Raw genomic sequence first — 18,142 nt, forward strand, 5'->3', positions numbered from 1 at the left:
ACATGAGCCAATCTATATATCTGATAATTATTTTGACTTATCTTTCTTCCTGGATATACATTTTTTGTTATCTTGACAATGTGACTCTTTCAAAATCCCATTAGTGTTTCAAAAAGAATGCAGTGAGACAGAAACATAGGTATTGTTCTAATCTCAGCTATCCCCATGTGCATAGAGAGCGGTAGTGATACTCAGAGAGTCATGGCCAAACCCTAGCATGATCACTAATGCAGCCACCACTCACTGGGATTACCTTTTGCTTCAAAACTCTATATTTTTACATAGAAACAATATATTCATATTCAAAATTGTGAGAACATAATTATGAATTTATTAACATAGACAATTCATAATCTGTAAGCATTTCTCTTGATTTAAATAATATTTTAAATCTACGTCAGTGAATCTTTATGGCTCCTAAATTTACTGGATCTAAAGTTCATGGCCTGAAGATAATTTACTAATCCAATTGAATAGAGCTGGTCAGCAAATATATCAGGAGAGAAGACATTAGATTTTACAATCTATGGAAGTCCATTTATAACCACAAGATACTGTATGCATTCTACCTTAATACAAAAGAACTAATTGAAGTATTGAAAGATATAATTCACATCCACATTACATCATAGGCACTGTTTATGTGGGAAACAGGATACTTTGAAATTTATATTAGATACTTAACTACCCCCTAATGGGAAACCAGTGATTAAAGAGAATCTGAGTATTAATATTTAGTGATTGTAGTCTCTCCAATCAAGAACATAACTTATTTATTATCTCTTGAGAATCTGACATTTGTGTTGTGGTAACTGTGGGTGTATCAGTATCACAATGAATTAACAAAACACATTGCTTTTGCTACATATGTTTCTAAATAAAATGCTCTGTAGTTACCTCAAATTGGTGAACAAAGCAATTTTCATAGCCAATGGTGTTCTTGTTCTGTTTTTTTAAGTGCTTGGGTTGTTGAAATGTATTGCCTGGTATGAACAGAATTTGAAATGTAGAATGCTAATGGAAAAGTCCAAGTTGGCTTTTCTTCTGCTTAAAATATGACATGCCTGCAATAAAGACCACACAAGAGGCTGTCTAAAACTGTAAAACAAATCATTCTATACAGATGCTAAACTTCTGATTTAAAACTAGGAAGTTAGCAGGGCATCCTCATTATTAAGCAACAGAGGGGGTCACATCAGTGCTTTAAAAAAGGCAGGTTAATGAAGTCATAAATGTTCCAAGGTCAGCAAGTGCCAAAGAAGATGAACAGTTTGCCTTTATTAATATTAGATTGTAAGATGTTTCTCCATCAGTGCTAATACACATTTGTTTTTTTTTTAAAAAGGCTCCTTCTTTAGCTTTATTTGTAGTTGAGCTGTGGGCTACAGAAGCATATTTATTATCTATAGGGACCAGATTAGCATTTTAATTATATTACCATACAATCTAGCTGTCAACACATGTTCTTAAAATGTACTTCCACTTTAATACCATGATAGCAGCTACTAAATTAAGTTTTATGTTAACTGAAGGCAATGGACATTTGAACATTGAAATACATGAAAACACATGCAGAATTAAAGCACAGAAATCAGCCAAAGCAACCATTTCCATCAAAATACCTATCTCGACCTTTAAGACTCAACATTGAAATATGTCAAAACAACATGAAGCTATGCTTCTAGAATACAGATCCACACTAAACACTAAATTAAAGCATGGTGGCACAGATAGTGAAACAACTTCCTCACTGCACTATAGATCTGGGTTCAATCCTCACCTTGGATGCTGTCTGTGTGGAGTTTGCACATTCTGCCTACAACGACATGTATTACCTCCGGGTTCTCTGATTTCTTTTCACGTCCCAAAGGCACAAGGGTTGGTAGTTTAACTGACCACTGTGTAGTGTCAAGTTGTAGTATTTGGAGGGAGATGACAAGAAAGGGTGGAGAATTTTTTAAAATGGGAGTAATGCAGGATTAGTGCAAAAGGGTGCTTGAAGACCAGTGCAGATTTCATGGGTATTGGACTGTTTACAAGCTGTTTCTCTGATTTTAAACTAAGTTAAAATTTAGGTCTTATTCATTTCAGTAGAAGCAAGTCTTGAATTCAGTGTCAATTCTTAATTACTGTTAAACAGTCACACTGCCACTGAAAATCAACTTTTTGAAGTGCAGACTTCCTCCTTCACATTTGAAATTAACTTGGAAACATTAAAGCATTTTAAAATGAAATAATTTTTCTTCCCATCTTACTACCTTGCTCATTCTCCATTTCACTTTGTGCATAATTTGGTGCAGGATTAGATATTTTAATCTACAATTCAGACTCGAGAAATGCTCAGTCACAATGCTTCTGTCTGATTAGTCTGGAGATACACAGTTGCCTGCCCAAAGAGGACACAGTACTGAGACACAGCAAGTTCTAGTGCAAGCCCTCAAAGACAGTCTCCCTAGTAATTTCTGTGGGAACTTTTCCTATTGGGGTCTAACAGCCACACAAGTGCAAGTGTATGTGAAATTAAGCAACTGGTACCATTCCTTCACACCACAAAATTTCTCATTTATAGGCTCAATTAAACCACAGAGCCAACAATTGCATAATTCCTCTTAAATAATACCAGATTCTTCTAACATTTCTATGATTCTATTTATTTATAGGGTTGCAGCATGCAACAGGCCCTTCCAACCCTTTGAGCCACACTGCCCAGCGACCCCCAATTTAAACCTAGCCAAATCAAGAGACAATTTATAATGACCTAATAACCAACCAACTGATACATCTTTGGACTGTGGAACGAAACCAGAGAACCCAGAGGAAACCCACACGGTCACTGGGACAACAGACAAACTCTTTACAGACAGTGGCAGGATTATGTTACTAAACAAAATTTACTTTTGTCTTGTATGAATGAAATGTTTCCCATAGAGATAAAAAATATATAAATGTATTTGATAGTAAAGCATTTGAGTTATTTTGCTTAATCTGAAACAAGCAGAGACTCAATGGCTTATGATATTTTAAATAAAATTATGTATGGTGTTTGAATGTTGTACAATATACACATTTGTGCATAACAAATTATATTTTTAATATTCAATCACATTTCAAAAATAGGAATCATTGTGACATTTAGAAAAACTGGCACTAGATCAATTTACATCAGTTCATATTTAATTCATAATTTACAGTATCTATTAAAAATTACCAATTGAATTATTAGTGTAATTTTAGCTTTATTTTAAATCCAACTAAGAGCTTACTTTTGCAAAATGAAGATGTGAAATGTACAGTATGTACAGTGGATACCAGTTAATTGGTGCACATAAGTACCAGAACATTTTGGCCCAATTAGGTGACTGTCCCAATTAGTCAAAGTTTCATGAAAATAATTTAAAAAGTATTATAAACTACCATTTAACTTAGTAACAAATTATGTATTTAAATGAAAAACAGAACGAATTATAACACAAACCAAACAATGCTACTCGAGTACTATAAAACCATGCCGTAGTTCCTAATAGTTATCAGTGGAGGAATTAACCCAGTATACACTGCCATGTTCTTTTGATTGACTGTAAATGAACAAAATCAGCTCAGTCACCTAGTGTAGACATTGAACTGGCTTCATATAATCCTTTGTGAGATTGCATTCTTTAAATCTTAAATTTTCATTGTAACATTCAAGATGAATGTCAATACCTTCTTATTTCCTTAACTTGTTGAAGTAGTGATGCTGTTTCATTTTCACTCCCAGCCATTTCTGGCATCTCCAAGCCTGAATGCTTGAAAATGCAGTGAGCAAAACAATTCTGAATTGGTTAACTGCTTATTTCTCAACCACTATCAGTGACAAAAATCACTGCTTATTGAACATGCTATTTAAAAACTGTTTGCTCTAAGCATGGCTTAGTGTTTAACAGCCACACGAGTGGACACGTCGGTCACTGTTCGGCAAGAGTCTCCTGTCCCAATTAAGTAATATAATGTCCCAAATAAACAATAGGAAATCTGGCTATTTTCTCAATATTTTTTGTTCTTTAAGAGTTGTTCCAAATAAGCAGCTGCCTTGATGGCCCAATTAACCGGAATCCACTATACTGTATATAAATACATTTTAAAAGCTTCATTAAAGTTCTACAGCTTCTTGCCATTTGTTTCAGCAGTAAACAATTTTTTTCTGAGATTTCCACTGATCATTTACTTAAATTAAGGGGTATAATAGAAAAAAATTCCCACAGAAATTACTGATTGAGAATATAAACTCATTTTAAAAGTCCTACACTAGTGGCAAGAGCCAGGTCTTACCCAAATCCAGTCATTTGCCTTTTGTTCCACAAGATTCTCAGGTTCTGCACTGTAAAGACACCACAAGCATTCCAACAGGTGCTGCTGGCTTTCATCTGCATTAACAAACAATAAAGGAACCCGAGTTTAAATAAGAAAGAGGTGCACTTTGTAAACTAGGTTTGACTAAATATTCTCAGCCAGATTTTTAATAGTAGTTGTAAACATATTTACATTTCATATTGTCGATACTGATTAGAATATCATTTACAAAGCAGGAATGAACAAACACACAAAGTATCTGAAACAAGTATCTCCATATTGACGAGAAAGTTATAGTTCAGGTTTACATGTAAACTTTGAGAACAATAGTACTGATTAGGCTAAAAGTCTCAATGTTGGACTGGAGAGTCGCAGGTTGAAACTCTCTAGTCCAATATTCTACGGTCCAGCAACCCAATGGTTCAACAGTTTTTGAATCTGTAGTACATATTCACACTAATTAATTAATTCTTACAAAGATCTAATCTTTGAAACTTTGAATTGCAGAATCTCAGATGGTGATGAGAGGGCGTACAGGAGCAAGATATACCAGCTAGCTAAGTGGTGTCACAGCAACAATCTTGCACTCAACATTAAGAAGACCAAAGAGCTGATTGTGGACTTCAGGAAGGGTAAGATGAGGGATGACGAATCAATCCTCATACAGGGATCAAAAGTGGACAGAGTGAGAAATTTCAAGTTCCTGGGTGTCAATATCTGTGAGGATCGAACCTGGTTGCAACATATTGATGCAGCTATAAAGAAGGCAAGACAGCGGCTATATTTCATTAGGAGTTTGAGGAGATTTAGTTTGTCACCTAAAGCACTCAAAAACTTCTACAGACGTGGACAGCGTGCTGACTGGCTGCATCACTGGGTGTGGGGGTGACAGGTGAAGCTACACTACACAAGATCAAGATAACTTGCAGAAAGTTGTAAAATTAGTCAGCTCCATCATGGGTGCTAGCCTCCATAGTATCCAATACATCTTCAAGGAGTGGTGCCTCAGCAAGGTGACGTCCATCGTTAAGGACCCCCATCACCCAGGATATGCCTTCTTCTCAATGTTACTGTCAGGAAGGAGATACACAATCCCAAAGGGACACACTCAGCGATTCCCCTCTGCCAGCCAAATCCTAAATAGACATTAAACCCATGAACACTAGCTCACTACTTTTTGTTTTATTTGTGTTGTTACATTACTTATTTTAACTTAACTATTTAATATACCGTAGATTCCGGATTATAAGCCGCTACTTTTTTCCCACATTTTGAACAGCTTTGAACTCTGCGGCCTATAATCCAGAGCGGCTAATACATGGTTTTTTTTCATGCCGCCTCGTAAACATTTTGCCTCGTAACAGTAGACCAATAAAATTGATGAGTAGTTCACAGAGGTCCAATGAAATTGTACGATAAATCAAGCGCACTTTCACAATTAAATTATTGTAAATCAGTCATTTGTACTCACCCTCATCAACATGGAAAATACTCGAAGAAAAGCAAGACCCGAGCGCGTCAGACCCGAGCGCATCAGACCCGATTAGACCCGATCGCGTTACGCAAGCGCGTCAGACCCGATTAGACCCGATCGCGTTATGCAAGCGCGTCAGACCCGAGCGAAAACGCTGCTTTTAAGTTAAAGGCGATCAATAACTTTTCCTGGTAGGCTGCAGTATATATATTTTTACCAGTCGCTAGGAGATATTGGAATGTTGTTCGTGCTGTTCAGTAAAAAAGTATATGCAACGTAATTTGTGTTACCGATACGTATGTATATTTAAAAGTAACGGTGCGGCCCAAAATCCGGTGCGGCCTTTACAATTAAAAAATTGATTTTATTTCTAAAATTAGAGCCAGCGGCTTTTAATCAGGTGCGCTCTGTAGTCCGGAATCTACGGTACATAATTACTGTAATTCTGTTTTTATCATGTACTGCATTGTACTGCTGCCGCAATGTTAACGTGTTTCACGACATATGCTGGTGATATTAAACCTGATTCAGATTCTGATTCAAGTGAGACAGAATCAAAATCAACTCCAATTTACTGTATAGAACACTGAGTGGACGGACGGCAGTACTTTCCCTGGTTTTGAATTTTTTCAATATATATTTATTTTTGGGATGATCACGGGCAAGGTCAGAATTTATTGACCTTCAGAGAAAGAAATGGTGAACTACCTTCTTGAAGTGCTACAGTTCTGAAAATGCATAGCGAGTTCCAGGATTTAAAACATAAAACAGTACAGCACAGTACAAGCCCTTCAGTCCATGCCTTTGTGGTGACCTTTTAACCTACTCCATGATCAATCTAATGCCTCCCTCACACCTTGCCTTCTATTTTTCTTTCATCCATTTGCCTATTTAAGAATCTCTTAAAGGTCCCTAATGTATCTGCTTCTACCACCAGCTCTGGCAGCACATTTCACACATCCACCACTTTCTGTGTGAAAACCCAACCTCTGACATCCCCTCTGTACTTTCTTTCAATCACCTTAAAGTAACATCCTCAATTAGCCATTTCTGCCCTGTGAAAAAGGTGTTGGCTGTCCACTCTATGAATGCCTCCCATCATCTTGTCCACCTCTATTAAATCACCTCTCATCCTCTTTTACTCCAAAATGAAAAGCTCCAGCTCACTCAGCCTTTCCTCATTAAGACATGTTTTCTAATCCAGACAACATCCTGTAAATCTCCTCTGCACCCTCTCTAAAGCTTCTACATCCTTCCTGCAATGAAGTGACCGGAACTGAACACCGTGCTCCAAGTGTTGTCTAACCAGTTTCATACAGCTACATTACCTCACAGTTCTTGAACTCAATTTCCTGACCAATGAAAGCCTTATTAAACACTTCATCAACTTTGAGAGACCTATATATGTAAAACTCACACGTAAAGGAGTAAAGATCACTCCGTTCCCCTACACTGCTAAGAACCCTGCCATTAACCCTGTAGTGTGCCTTTAAATTTGACCTTCAATGTTCTACAGTTCCCAGGGTTATCCCTATACCTTTCCTGAACAAAGGAATAACATCTGCCACACTCCAGAGTCAATGAGGGTACAGAGATCATCACTAAAGGCAAAGCAATCTGCTTCCTCACTTTCCATAGTAATCTGGGGTATATCCCATCGGCCCCAGGGACTTATCTATCCAAATGTTTTTCTAAAGTTCCAGCATATCCTTTCTCTTAATGCTGACATGTTCCAGTATATTAACCTGTACCTCGCCTCCCTCACAGCAATCAAGGTCCCTTTCACTCTGGTGAATACTGAAGCCAAGTGTTCATTAAGGATCTCCCCTACCTACTTACCTCCTCCTCCAGCTCTAGGTACATTTCCTCTTTTATCCCAGATCAGTCATAAACTCACACTAGTCATCCTGCTTGTCTTGGGGTTTTCCTTAATCCTACATGCAAGGCCTTCTCATGTCCCCTTATAACTCTCACAAGTCTCAAGAAGGTGACATCCATTAGCGAGGACCCCTGCCACCCGGGCCATGGCCTTTTCTCGATGCAGCAATCTGGCAGAACGTACAAAAGCTTAAGGATCCATACCTTAAGCTTCAACAACAGCTTCTTCCCTACTGCAATAAAGCTATTGAATTTGAACTGAAAAAAAAAACAATTTATATCTGGAATTGTATTTCTCTCAATATGCGCAGATGTTGAATATGTATAATTTATGTTAATTTATGTTAAATTTTACTTGGCATGATTGTAACCTACTGAGCTGCTGCTGAACACAAAAGCTGATTTTTATGGTATTTATATCTACGGCAATAATATTTAACTTAAAATGCAATTTTAGAATCCTTAGCAATTTTTCTCAAATTTCAGGTTCCTTCAATTCTAGCCAACTAAGTGAATAACTCAAACATTAGTGTCTCCTTCTCTGGCAGCTGTATCGATTTTCTTCTTTAGAATACTCTTTCACAGGTACCTATTTATTTAAGCTTTGGGTCATCAGCTTGAGTATCTCAGGAGCATTGACATAAGTGGCAGTAACCATAGATGCAATGTCAATATCCATCCAATAACAGGTGATTTCTCCATCTTTTAGCATAATTAATAATTGACAAAATCAAAGCATTTTGATTTCATAAATGATGGTGATGCAAGTGTAAACCTTGAAGTTTTCATTTTCTACCTCATCTGTTCATCTTGCCTACTTCCTACATCCTTCATTTTTAATTCCTTAGAACACTTTCAGATTCGTCTTCATAAGTGAAGCCATTAAATAAAGTTTATAAAGTAATTTATCTCTGCTTAAAAGTATGAGCAAGAATTCTCACTAATCTTTAATGATGAAACATTGGTATTCTGTTGAAGCATATTACAGACAAGATTTTGATTTTGAATGTTATCAATCTGACAATCACTTTATACAGGAGATCTCCAGTATTTCCAATTACTTTAAAACTCATCTCATAATAAAACCTCCCTGGCAAATGCTGTTCTAAAAATTTAATTTATTGTTATTACGTAAGTCAATGTTACATTAGGTGTATTAGAAGTCAAAACACCAAGGATCATGTACAGTTCAGCCAAGAATCAAAATTACGTGTCCATGACTAAAGAAAGGTTTCAATAGAAGCATTAAATATGACTGGATTTTATGTTAATGTATTATTAATGATGATTATGCAGAATTATTAAAGATGATAAATGATAAAACAATGAAAGCATTGGTATCCTGTTTCCAATCAAACACAGTAATTTTAAATGATGGATCATTACTGCCTTGATGAAATGTTGGAATTATCTAAAATTTAATGAAAACAAGAGAAAACATGCCTGAAAATTAAATTTTTAACATTATAAACATAATATTAGATCTCAAGGAAGAAAATATATCAGTCTTCCTCTCAAGTTATATAGCTATACCCAAAGATGAAAATAACTTTGACTAAACAAAGGTTTTTGCTTTGTAAACTTACCATGTGCTACAACAAAAGGGTTCCAGCAAAGTCTACCCAGAAATTGACCGATCATTGGAAATAATTTTAATGCTTCAGTAGTGTTCTGCAATAAGAAGATATGTGGTGGTTAATATTTATACAAACCCCATTACTGGCCAGAGAAAAAAATTACTTCATATATACTTAACTTTATTCAGCCACATGATGTTAAAATAAAGGTTAATTTTGGTGACCTTTCACAAGCATATGAGAAACAGGGAATCCATATGATGCATGTACTGTATGCTGCTATCAGTTTCTTTAATTATATATTATTTCTAAAACATTTCTTTCAAAACAGACAATAAATCCACACAATACTGAGTAACTCATTCATGTACTGATAGAGAGATACAGCAGGGAAATGGGTCCTTTAGTCTATTCCATCTATGCTGACCATCGACATCTTATATTAGTCCTTTTTTTTCTCCTTACATACTCATCAACTCTTCAGGTTCTTTCACTGACATACAGAGCAGGGGTAACATATAGTGACCAATTAATGCACCAACCCACATGTCTTTGCAAGGAGGGAGAAAACAGGAGAACCTGGCAGAAACCCATATGATTACAGGGCTGTCATGCAAACTCCACACAGCACCCAAAGTCAGGATTCAACCTGGTCTCTGTCTCTTTGAGCTAGAGGATCTACTAGGTGCACCACTATGTATATAGAACTGATGCACCATCAATAACTCACTCTGAGACGTAAGAAGCGAGGTATCGGCTTTTATTGACTGGAAGAATGAACAACACTACATCCTGGGGAATGAGGCTGGGCAACAGGCCTCAGTCGCCTTTATACAGGGGTCTGTGGGAGGAGCCACAAGAGCAGTCAGCAGGGGTCTATGGGAGGAGCCACAGGAGCAGTCCAGACAGGTATATGTAGTTCACCACAAGAACATGATGGCCTCCAGCAGAACCCAGATACTTCATGTACACAAGCACTCCTGTCCAGTTGCATTTTAAAGCCAGATATGACTCTGCACTGTCCTATGTTTAAAAAAAAGTCCAATAGCTTCACAACGGTTCAGTAGATCACAGAAAAATTTCTGAAACCTACGGGAAAACCAAGCTGGAGTTTAATTAGACCCATGGAAGTAGCTTCAATCTTCCTGAATCTTACATTGAAGTTTCCTCTTTAGATTTGATTGTGTTATATCTTTATTTCTAAGTCAAAGTACAACTGAAACAACTTTAAATTGTAACACTCCTGCATGACTCACTCCATAAACAGTGGCTTATATGCAGAAAATACATTCAGAGCCATATCTTAGCACTGTTCCTTAAAAGGAAGTTGGTCTAGTTAACCGTTACTTATACCTTCACCCTTTCCCGATAATTTTATTTTCTGGTTAATTTTAACACATTTATTACTCCTTGTATTATCTAATTTCCACACTTCTGTCATATGAAATCCATCTAAAATCTGTAAACCTTAACTGCATGAGCCTTCTGATCGTTGGTTAACCATTTAAGATGATCATCGAAAAGATCTGAAGGTCACAAGGGCTACACTCGTAAATAACCAGATATTTGGTGGTATTTCACTAAAATACTTACCTCTAAATAGCCATAATTGGTGAATCATTTCATGTTCGTCCTGATTACCATTGAGTATACATCAAAAAATAAAGGAAGCCTTTTGACACAAGTTTGGTTGATGCTGCAATAACAATCTAATTTATTTCTAACATTTTATAGTCTAAGAGCTTCTTTCATAAATTGGTTAAAAGATATTTTTCTAATTTCTTCTTCCTCGTCATTTCTTGCACTTTTCACCTGCTTTAAGTACTTGGCAAAGCATAAATTACTGACTCTGGATAAATCTATCCATGTAAAAATAAAACATTAAAAATAAGGGAACAGGCTGAAACAAGCAAATGATCAGTGGTGATCAACATTGCACTTTTAAACCAATAGCAACTTCAGGAATTCACACATACTGTATATACCTAACTAAGCAAAATCCAAAAGTTCCTGCAGTGATAGTCTTCAATCTAACTCATGTTACAATGATTCGAACGAATGAAACTCAACATTTTATGTACTGGTGGTGGCATCCATTAGTCTCGCGAGACCATGGATCTGCGCCTTGTAAGGTTTCCAGGGCGCAGGCCTGGGCAAGGTTGTATGGAAGACCAGCAGTTGCCCAAGCAGCAAGTCTCTTCTCTCTACACCACCGATGTTGTCCAAGGGAAGGGCAAGGGCTGATACAGTTTGGCACCAGTGACGTCCCAGGAGTTGCCAGAGCGAGGTTGAAGGCAACGTCGGACTGCCTTAGGGACTCCAGCTCCGGATTTGTCCTCAGGGTTTACTCCCGAAGCCTTTCCCACGAGCGGGTATGGCCACAAGGCAGCAGAGGTTTGAAATCAGAGTTTTCCCTCTCTTAGATGGACTGTCTTCCCAGGATGACGAGCTCCATTGACCCAAAGTACTGGTTTTAAGGCACCAGGACCCACCTTCGCCCCTTTTCCTGTCAGAAAGAACAGTTCCGCCACACGAGAAGGCCAGGAGTTGGACTTGGTTGTCAGAGGCTATTTGGGGCGCATGCCGTGAGGATCATTTTTAGGTAGTGGGAGCTTGTCCCCACCACCACTCCTCAGCTGACAACCTTGGAACCATTTTTTATGTACAAAGTACTACACTCATGGTAAATACACGTAAAAGATTAAGTCTTGTCGATCCAGGTGTAACTCAGTTTTCATGCTAATCATAATTACTGCTAAAACATCTCACAAGTCCTGAACATCTAACACAAGATGTGGGATCTATTTCTGAGTCTAAGGTTTTGAATTGTTTGTTTAAATTCATGTTCATCTTCTTTCTTAATGTCTATGTGAACAGAAAATAAAATATACAGGGGAAAATTAGTAGGACTGTGGTAAGATGGTATAAGTTTGATGGGCTGAAATGCTCTCCTCCATTGTCTTAAGGGACAATGGATACACAGCTGGAGAAGGGAAAGGATCATGGGACGGGAGGCCTAGGGAGAAAGAAAGGGGGAGGGGAGCACCAGAGGGAGATGGAGAGCAGGCAAGGAGTGATTGTGACAGGAACAGAGAGAGAAAAAGAGAAAAGAAGAAAAAAAGAGGGGAAAAAATAACAAACAAACAAACAAATAAATAAATAAATAAAGGGATGGGGAAAGAAGGGGAGGGAGGCATTAATGGAAGTTAGAGAAATCAATGTTCATGCCATCAGGATGGAGGCTACCCAGACGGAATATAACGTGTTGTTCCTCCAACCTGAGTGTGGCTTCATCTTGCAGTAGAGGAGGCCATGGATAGACATATCAGAATGGGAACAGGACATGGAATTAAAATGTGTGGCCACTGGGAGATCCTGCTTTCTCTGGCGGACATCTATCACTTTCTCTAGCAGTTCATTCCACATCCTCTGTGGAAAAACTTGCTCTCAATTCCTCTTTAAACTTCTCGCTCACCTTCACCTTAAATCTATGCCTGCTAACAATAGCCTTCCAGATTCTAGAAAAAAGACTTACCATTCACCTTATCTCTGACCCTCATGATTTATACACCTTGATATGGTCACTCTTCAGCCTCTTATGGTCCAAGGAAAATAGCACCAGCCTTTCCAGTCTCCTCTTATTCGCATGGCTACAGACTCTGTAACACCCTTGTGAATCCTTACAGCACCCTTACAGCTTGTTGACATACTTCCTATCGCTAGGTGACCAGAAATACACAGTCTGCTAAATGTGGTCTCACCAACATTTCGTGCAATTGTACATGACATCCTAACACTTACACCCACTGCCCTGACTGATGAAGACAAGGCTGCTAAGTACCTTTTTCACCACCCTGTCTGCCTGTGTCATTATTTTCAGGGATCCATGCAATTTTAGACTTCCCTGTCCTGCAATACTATACAGGACCCTACCATTTACTGTCGAGTTCTTCAATATTGGAAGCTCAATAGACTTGAGAACAATTACTGTTGTGTGAGACCACACTACAAAACCAGAGTTCCCACACGCCAATATCATAATGAATGTAACCACAGGAAATAAAGTTCCATCCAAAAGACATCAGTGGATAGTCACAAGCGGCTTTCTTCAAGGTTAGCAACAGATGTTGCCACTTTGTCAATGACTAAGAGTCTGGCGTTCCAAACTTCCACAGATGCAAATTTATTGGAAAGAGAAATGCATATATTGGAAAGGCAAATCCAGATTACTGTAGGAAAATTGATCTGATGATGCTGTCCCAAAGAAGTCTACCTAATATCCTTGTACCAATTCATCTCTGTAAAAATTGAGACATTTCATGCTTGACAATCTGGGAAGGTTTACAAATTTGTGCAATCCTTTAGATAAAATAGTCTTCTTTACCCAAGTCATTTTGAAGTGTATAGTGACATTTTCTCATGGGTTAACTTACAGTAAATAGATAAACTTGGTAATATGGACAGGACGATGAAGGTGCTTCCCAAAACACAACCCTTGAGTTTTTAAACAATACTTTTGCATGTTAATTTGTTCTGAAAAATTATCTTAATCTGGATCAATTTTTGTCTAACAACTGTGTAATAATTTGATCTGTATGAAGAGTATGCAAGATTTTCTCTGTATCTCAGTAGATGTGACAATAATAAACCAATTTCAATTCCAAAGTTTCCTTCTCATTTGTCTTCAATGGATAATCCTTTATTCTAAAACTACAGCGCATAGTGGTTAGCACAATGCTTTACAGTTCCAGACATCCAGGTTGAATTCCTGCTGCTGTCTGTCATGAGTTTGTACGTTCACCCCATGACTGCCTGGGTTTCCTCTGGATGCTCCAGTTTCCTCCCACAGTCCAAAGACGCATGTATGCAGAAGGAGAGACAGAGTGAAAGAATGCTTTCTTAACTGGAAACCTCTCTCCCCACTAATGCAAATTTCAGCATCCACCTTTCAATCAAAATATCTCTTTTATCCTGAACTCTAACAAGCATAGGACCAATCTGCTCTTGCCTTCCTCATAAGTTAAACTCTTCATCCTAGGAATGAACCTAGTTAAATTCCTCTGATATATATAAAAAAAAAGTCAGGTAAGGCAGCAGGTGTAGGCAGAGATACATGGTTAATGTTAAAATTTATTGAGTTGTATCTTCTATCATCTCTAAATGTATTCTCTGTTTCTGTTTCCACAAATACTGCCTGACCTGCTAAATATTTCCAATAATTTTTAATTCAGATTTCTTTTTTTACTTCAAAGTTCAAAGTAAATCTATTATCAAAAAAAAATAGTATCAATGAAAATCTGCACACAGCAATGACGAAAAACCAATATACAAAAGACAACATATTGTGCAAATACAAAATAATAATAAATAACATTGAGAACATGAATTGTAGAGTCCTTGAAAGTGAGTCCACAGGTTGAGGTATCAGTTCATTGTTGGGGTGAGTGAAGTTATCCACTCTGGTTCAAGAGGCTGATGGTTGAGGTGTAATAACCTCAGGTTCCTGTACCTTCTTCCTGATGATAACAGTGAGAATAGAAAATGGCCTGGATGGTGGGGTTTTTTGATGATGGGTGCTGCTTCACTGCAATATTGCTCTTTGTATATGTGCTTAATGGTGGGCTCAGGGTAGTTTTCCTCCAAACTACCCAGAATCCAAGAACAGGCCCTCCTCAAATTATGAAAGCCTGACTTATGGACATCCTACCAGCCAACGAGCTCCCACAGTATTATTAAACAGTGTGGATACACCTTTATTGTTCTTTGGGACAAACTATATAGCCTTTTTTGATCATCCACATATCTTATCACCCATTCTCACAAGTGTGATTATTTCTTTGATAAATATGGCCACTAACTTATCCCACTGTTCCTCTTACCTGAAAATACTAAATTCATAAATAGAGTTTCCATTCCGCTTTTCTGTGTGATTGGTTTGCAATCATCTCATGTACCAAGATACAGTGAAAAACTTCTGTTTGAATGCCGTCTGGACAGAAAACAGAACTCATTAATACAAGTTTTCAGGATATCATACTTACACCTATTTCAGTGACCTCATTCTCTTCTGCTTTATTCAAAACACATAAGCATATTCCATGAAGCACAACAACCACTGTATGCCCAGCTTCTGTTTTCTCAGCTTTCAGAACCTCCACATAATCAGTTATCTACTTCTAGTTTTGTATTTGATGCTTCCTGTATCTTCACTAAGCTTTCCATTCCACTGTCAAGCTGGTTTAAACTCTCACTGCCATTACCAGCCCATTTGCCAAACAGGACATTGATTTTGCCACCAAATCAAAAGCCCTCCTTCCTGCACCATCTCTTCAGTCATACGTTCTATTTCTTTTCACATTAGCACAAGGCAACAAGAGTAATCCAGAGTTTAGTACCTTCAACATCCTTCTTCTATGGAATCACTTACTTCTTTACAATATGGGAGACTGCCACTGGCCCATTGAGCATTCCCATACACATTTCCCTGTGTATTACAGGTGATTCACAGGAAACTGTTAACTTACCAATGACCACATCTTTGAGAACACTGCAGAAAATGGGGGCATCAGGGAGAATCTTGTGCAGTTACAGGGAAAATGTGCAAGCTCCACAGAGACAGTATCTGAGGTCAGGGTTGAACCAAGGTCGCTGGAACTGAGGCAGCAGAGCTACATCTTGCTTCACTGTGTCACTTTAAAATGTGCACACAGGCCCTCATCCTTGTCTCCATCTATGCTGTTTATCTCAATACAGACCTCAAACTTTATATGTCCTTCCCGAATGTTCTTTAGACATTCAGTGTTATTCTAAATCCTGACACTGGGAGGAATACATCTATCCGAAAATCACATCTGCCACCACAAAAACAGCTGTCTGCCCCTAACCTCTGAATCCCTATGGCACTTGACCTGCAGTGGAAACTTCCTTGATTCTGCATCCAGCTAACTTTTTCAGGGGAACCCTCTCCCCATTCAGTATGTAGAGAGCAATATGGTTTTCAAACAACACTTTTGCATGTTATTTTGTGCTGAAAGGTTGGATTAATCTTGAAAAATTTTTGTGCAACAATACTGTGTAATAATTTCATCAGTATGAAGAGTATGCAAGATGTGACAATAAAAGACCATTTGCAATACCAGAAAGGGCTAATCAACCGGCTGCACAAAATAGCCAACATATTTTGATATTGATTCCTTATATTTAGGCGATGAACAAGTTGCAAGTTTGAAAGTGTGCCACTTCATAAGCTATTGCTCAAGTTTTAATTTTAGGCTTTTAACTTTGTGTTGTATTCATCAAGTTATAGCATGCAAAATTTCATATTTTCCTCTAATATTAAAATTAGAGCCTCTCCTAAAATTTCAAATAGCAAATAAAATGTTTAATTATTTTCAAAAATAACATTTCAGCTCCATTTTACATTTTCCCTTTTGGCTTTCATTTATTCTATAACAACCTACTTCTTGCCTTTAAACTTATCTATTTCCATTTTGTACAGTAGATGGAGATCTTTGGCCTGAATTTCCCTATCGTATTGATTTCAGCCAGGTATTCATACTTCTGGATCTCTTTCTCTTTTAAATATGAATTACTTATGGTCCTAATTTCTTAGATTTCTTAGATAAAGTAAATTGTAACACCATTTTTCCTCAATCAAGCCAGATCTGAAGTAGTTTTAAAGAGACAGGCTTACTTGGTTCAGACTGTTGTAAATCTCAGATATGTCACCTCTTGCAATATTATGTACTTGTCTCTGGTTACGTTTGTTTTGCACTAGTATCTTGTTTTGCACACTTTTTTTCCTCTTTACTGTCTTATATAATCAATATGTAATTTCTATTCTGTGTGTTGTCTAAACTTACATGCCTGTGGATGCTGCTGCAAGCAAGTTTTACATGGTACCTATATGTCACCATACTGGTAGCCCAGTGGTATATGAAAGTATTCTAAAGTTCTACAAGCTCTGTCATTCCCCATCTGGAACATCAATATCATTCCTTGCTCCTTTCTATTTCATTTCTAATTTTTGGAATTTATATTCTTGACTTTTTTTGCAATTTTTAGGATTCATTTTAATAGACTATGAAACATTCAAAGACTAACATTAATTAGCTCCATTTGCAACATTCTGTTTTAATCATAAATGCTGCAAGTGCTTATAGCTGGTTCCACCCATTTAGTTAACTAGAAGTAATCCCATTTTATCTCTCTGGTCAAATAAAATTCAGCCCATTTTTCAGACAGAGCATAAATTTTTAAGCTTGTGACACATTGGATGCAGGAGGTTGAGGGAAACCTAGAAATCAATGCAACACATCATCAGCAGCTTTTTAAATTCAGCCACTACATAACCATAGGATTTCCAATATCAGGAGGAATAATAATCAATATAACAAAATTTAGACATTAAAATTATGCAACTTAAATGAGTTGAGCCAAAGAAAAGAACTTATCATAATCAAGTCCAGAGATCAAACCCTACCTCCCGCTCAGTGACAGATCCCTGAATATACTGCTAGTGATAGTTGTGACGAGTGGCGAAACTGTTTGCTAGAGCGAAACTGAGAAAGCTGCTTGGACAGAGACCGGAGAAGGTTAACAAATTCTGCACAATGCCATACTGCTGAACAGGGCATAGACAGCAGTTCAGAGACTTAGGTAGACCAGTAAAGGCGAGAACAATGATACAATCACCTACAACTTAAAGCCCTTCAGTATGTTTTCTCAGTCACCTGCCCATCACTCTATATATGCACACACATTCCCATTTACCACTCAGAATCACTCTCGTTCTTACATCCCTTCACCACCTTTAAATTACACCCAACAAATGCTTTCTTTCCAATTCAATGTATGCCCTTATAAATACATTGCAGCTTTGTGT

At 37.5% G+C, this 18,142-nt stretch overlaps 1 protein-coding gene across 3 annotated transcripts in view; it reads right to left on the reverse strand.

Annotated features, from left to right (window-relative positions):
• Nucleotides 1-18,142, reverse strand: part of fancc (FA complementation group C) — a 180,359-nt gene that overhangs the window by 126,736 nt on the left and 35,481 nt on the right. For all 3 annotated transcript variants that reach the window (XM_073071347.1, XM_073071337.1, XM_073071329.1), the window contains exons 3-4: nt 9,268-9,352; nt 4,309-4,403 (exon numbers count right to left, since the gene is read on the reverse strand). In XM_073071347.1, the coding sequence (XP_072927448.1) occupies nt 4,309-4,403; nt 9,268-9,352 (180 nt within the window). The remainder of the gene's footprint in view (nt 1-4,308; nt 4,404-9,267; nt 9,353-18,142) is intronic.

The sequence above is a fragment of the Hemitrygon akajei genome, chromosome 2, assembly GCF_048418815.1.
Source record: "Hemitrygon akajei chromosome 2, sHemAka1.3, whole genome shotgun sequence".
Classification (NCBI taxonomy): domain Eukaryota; kingdom Metazoa; phylum Chordata; class Chondrichthyes; order Myliobatiformes; family Dasyatidae; genus Hemitrygon; species Hemitrygon akajei.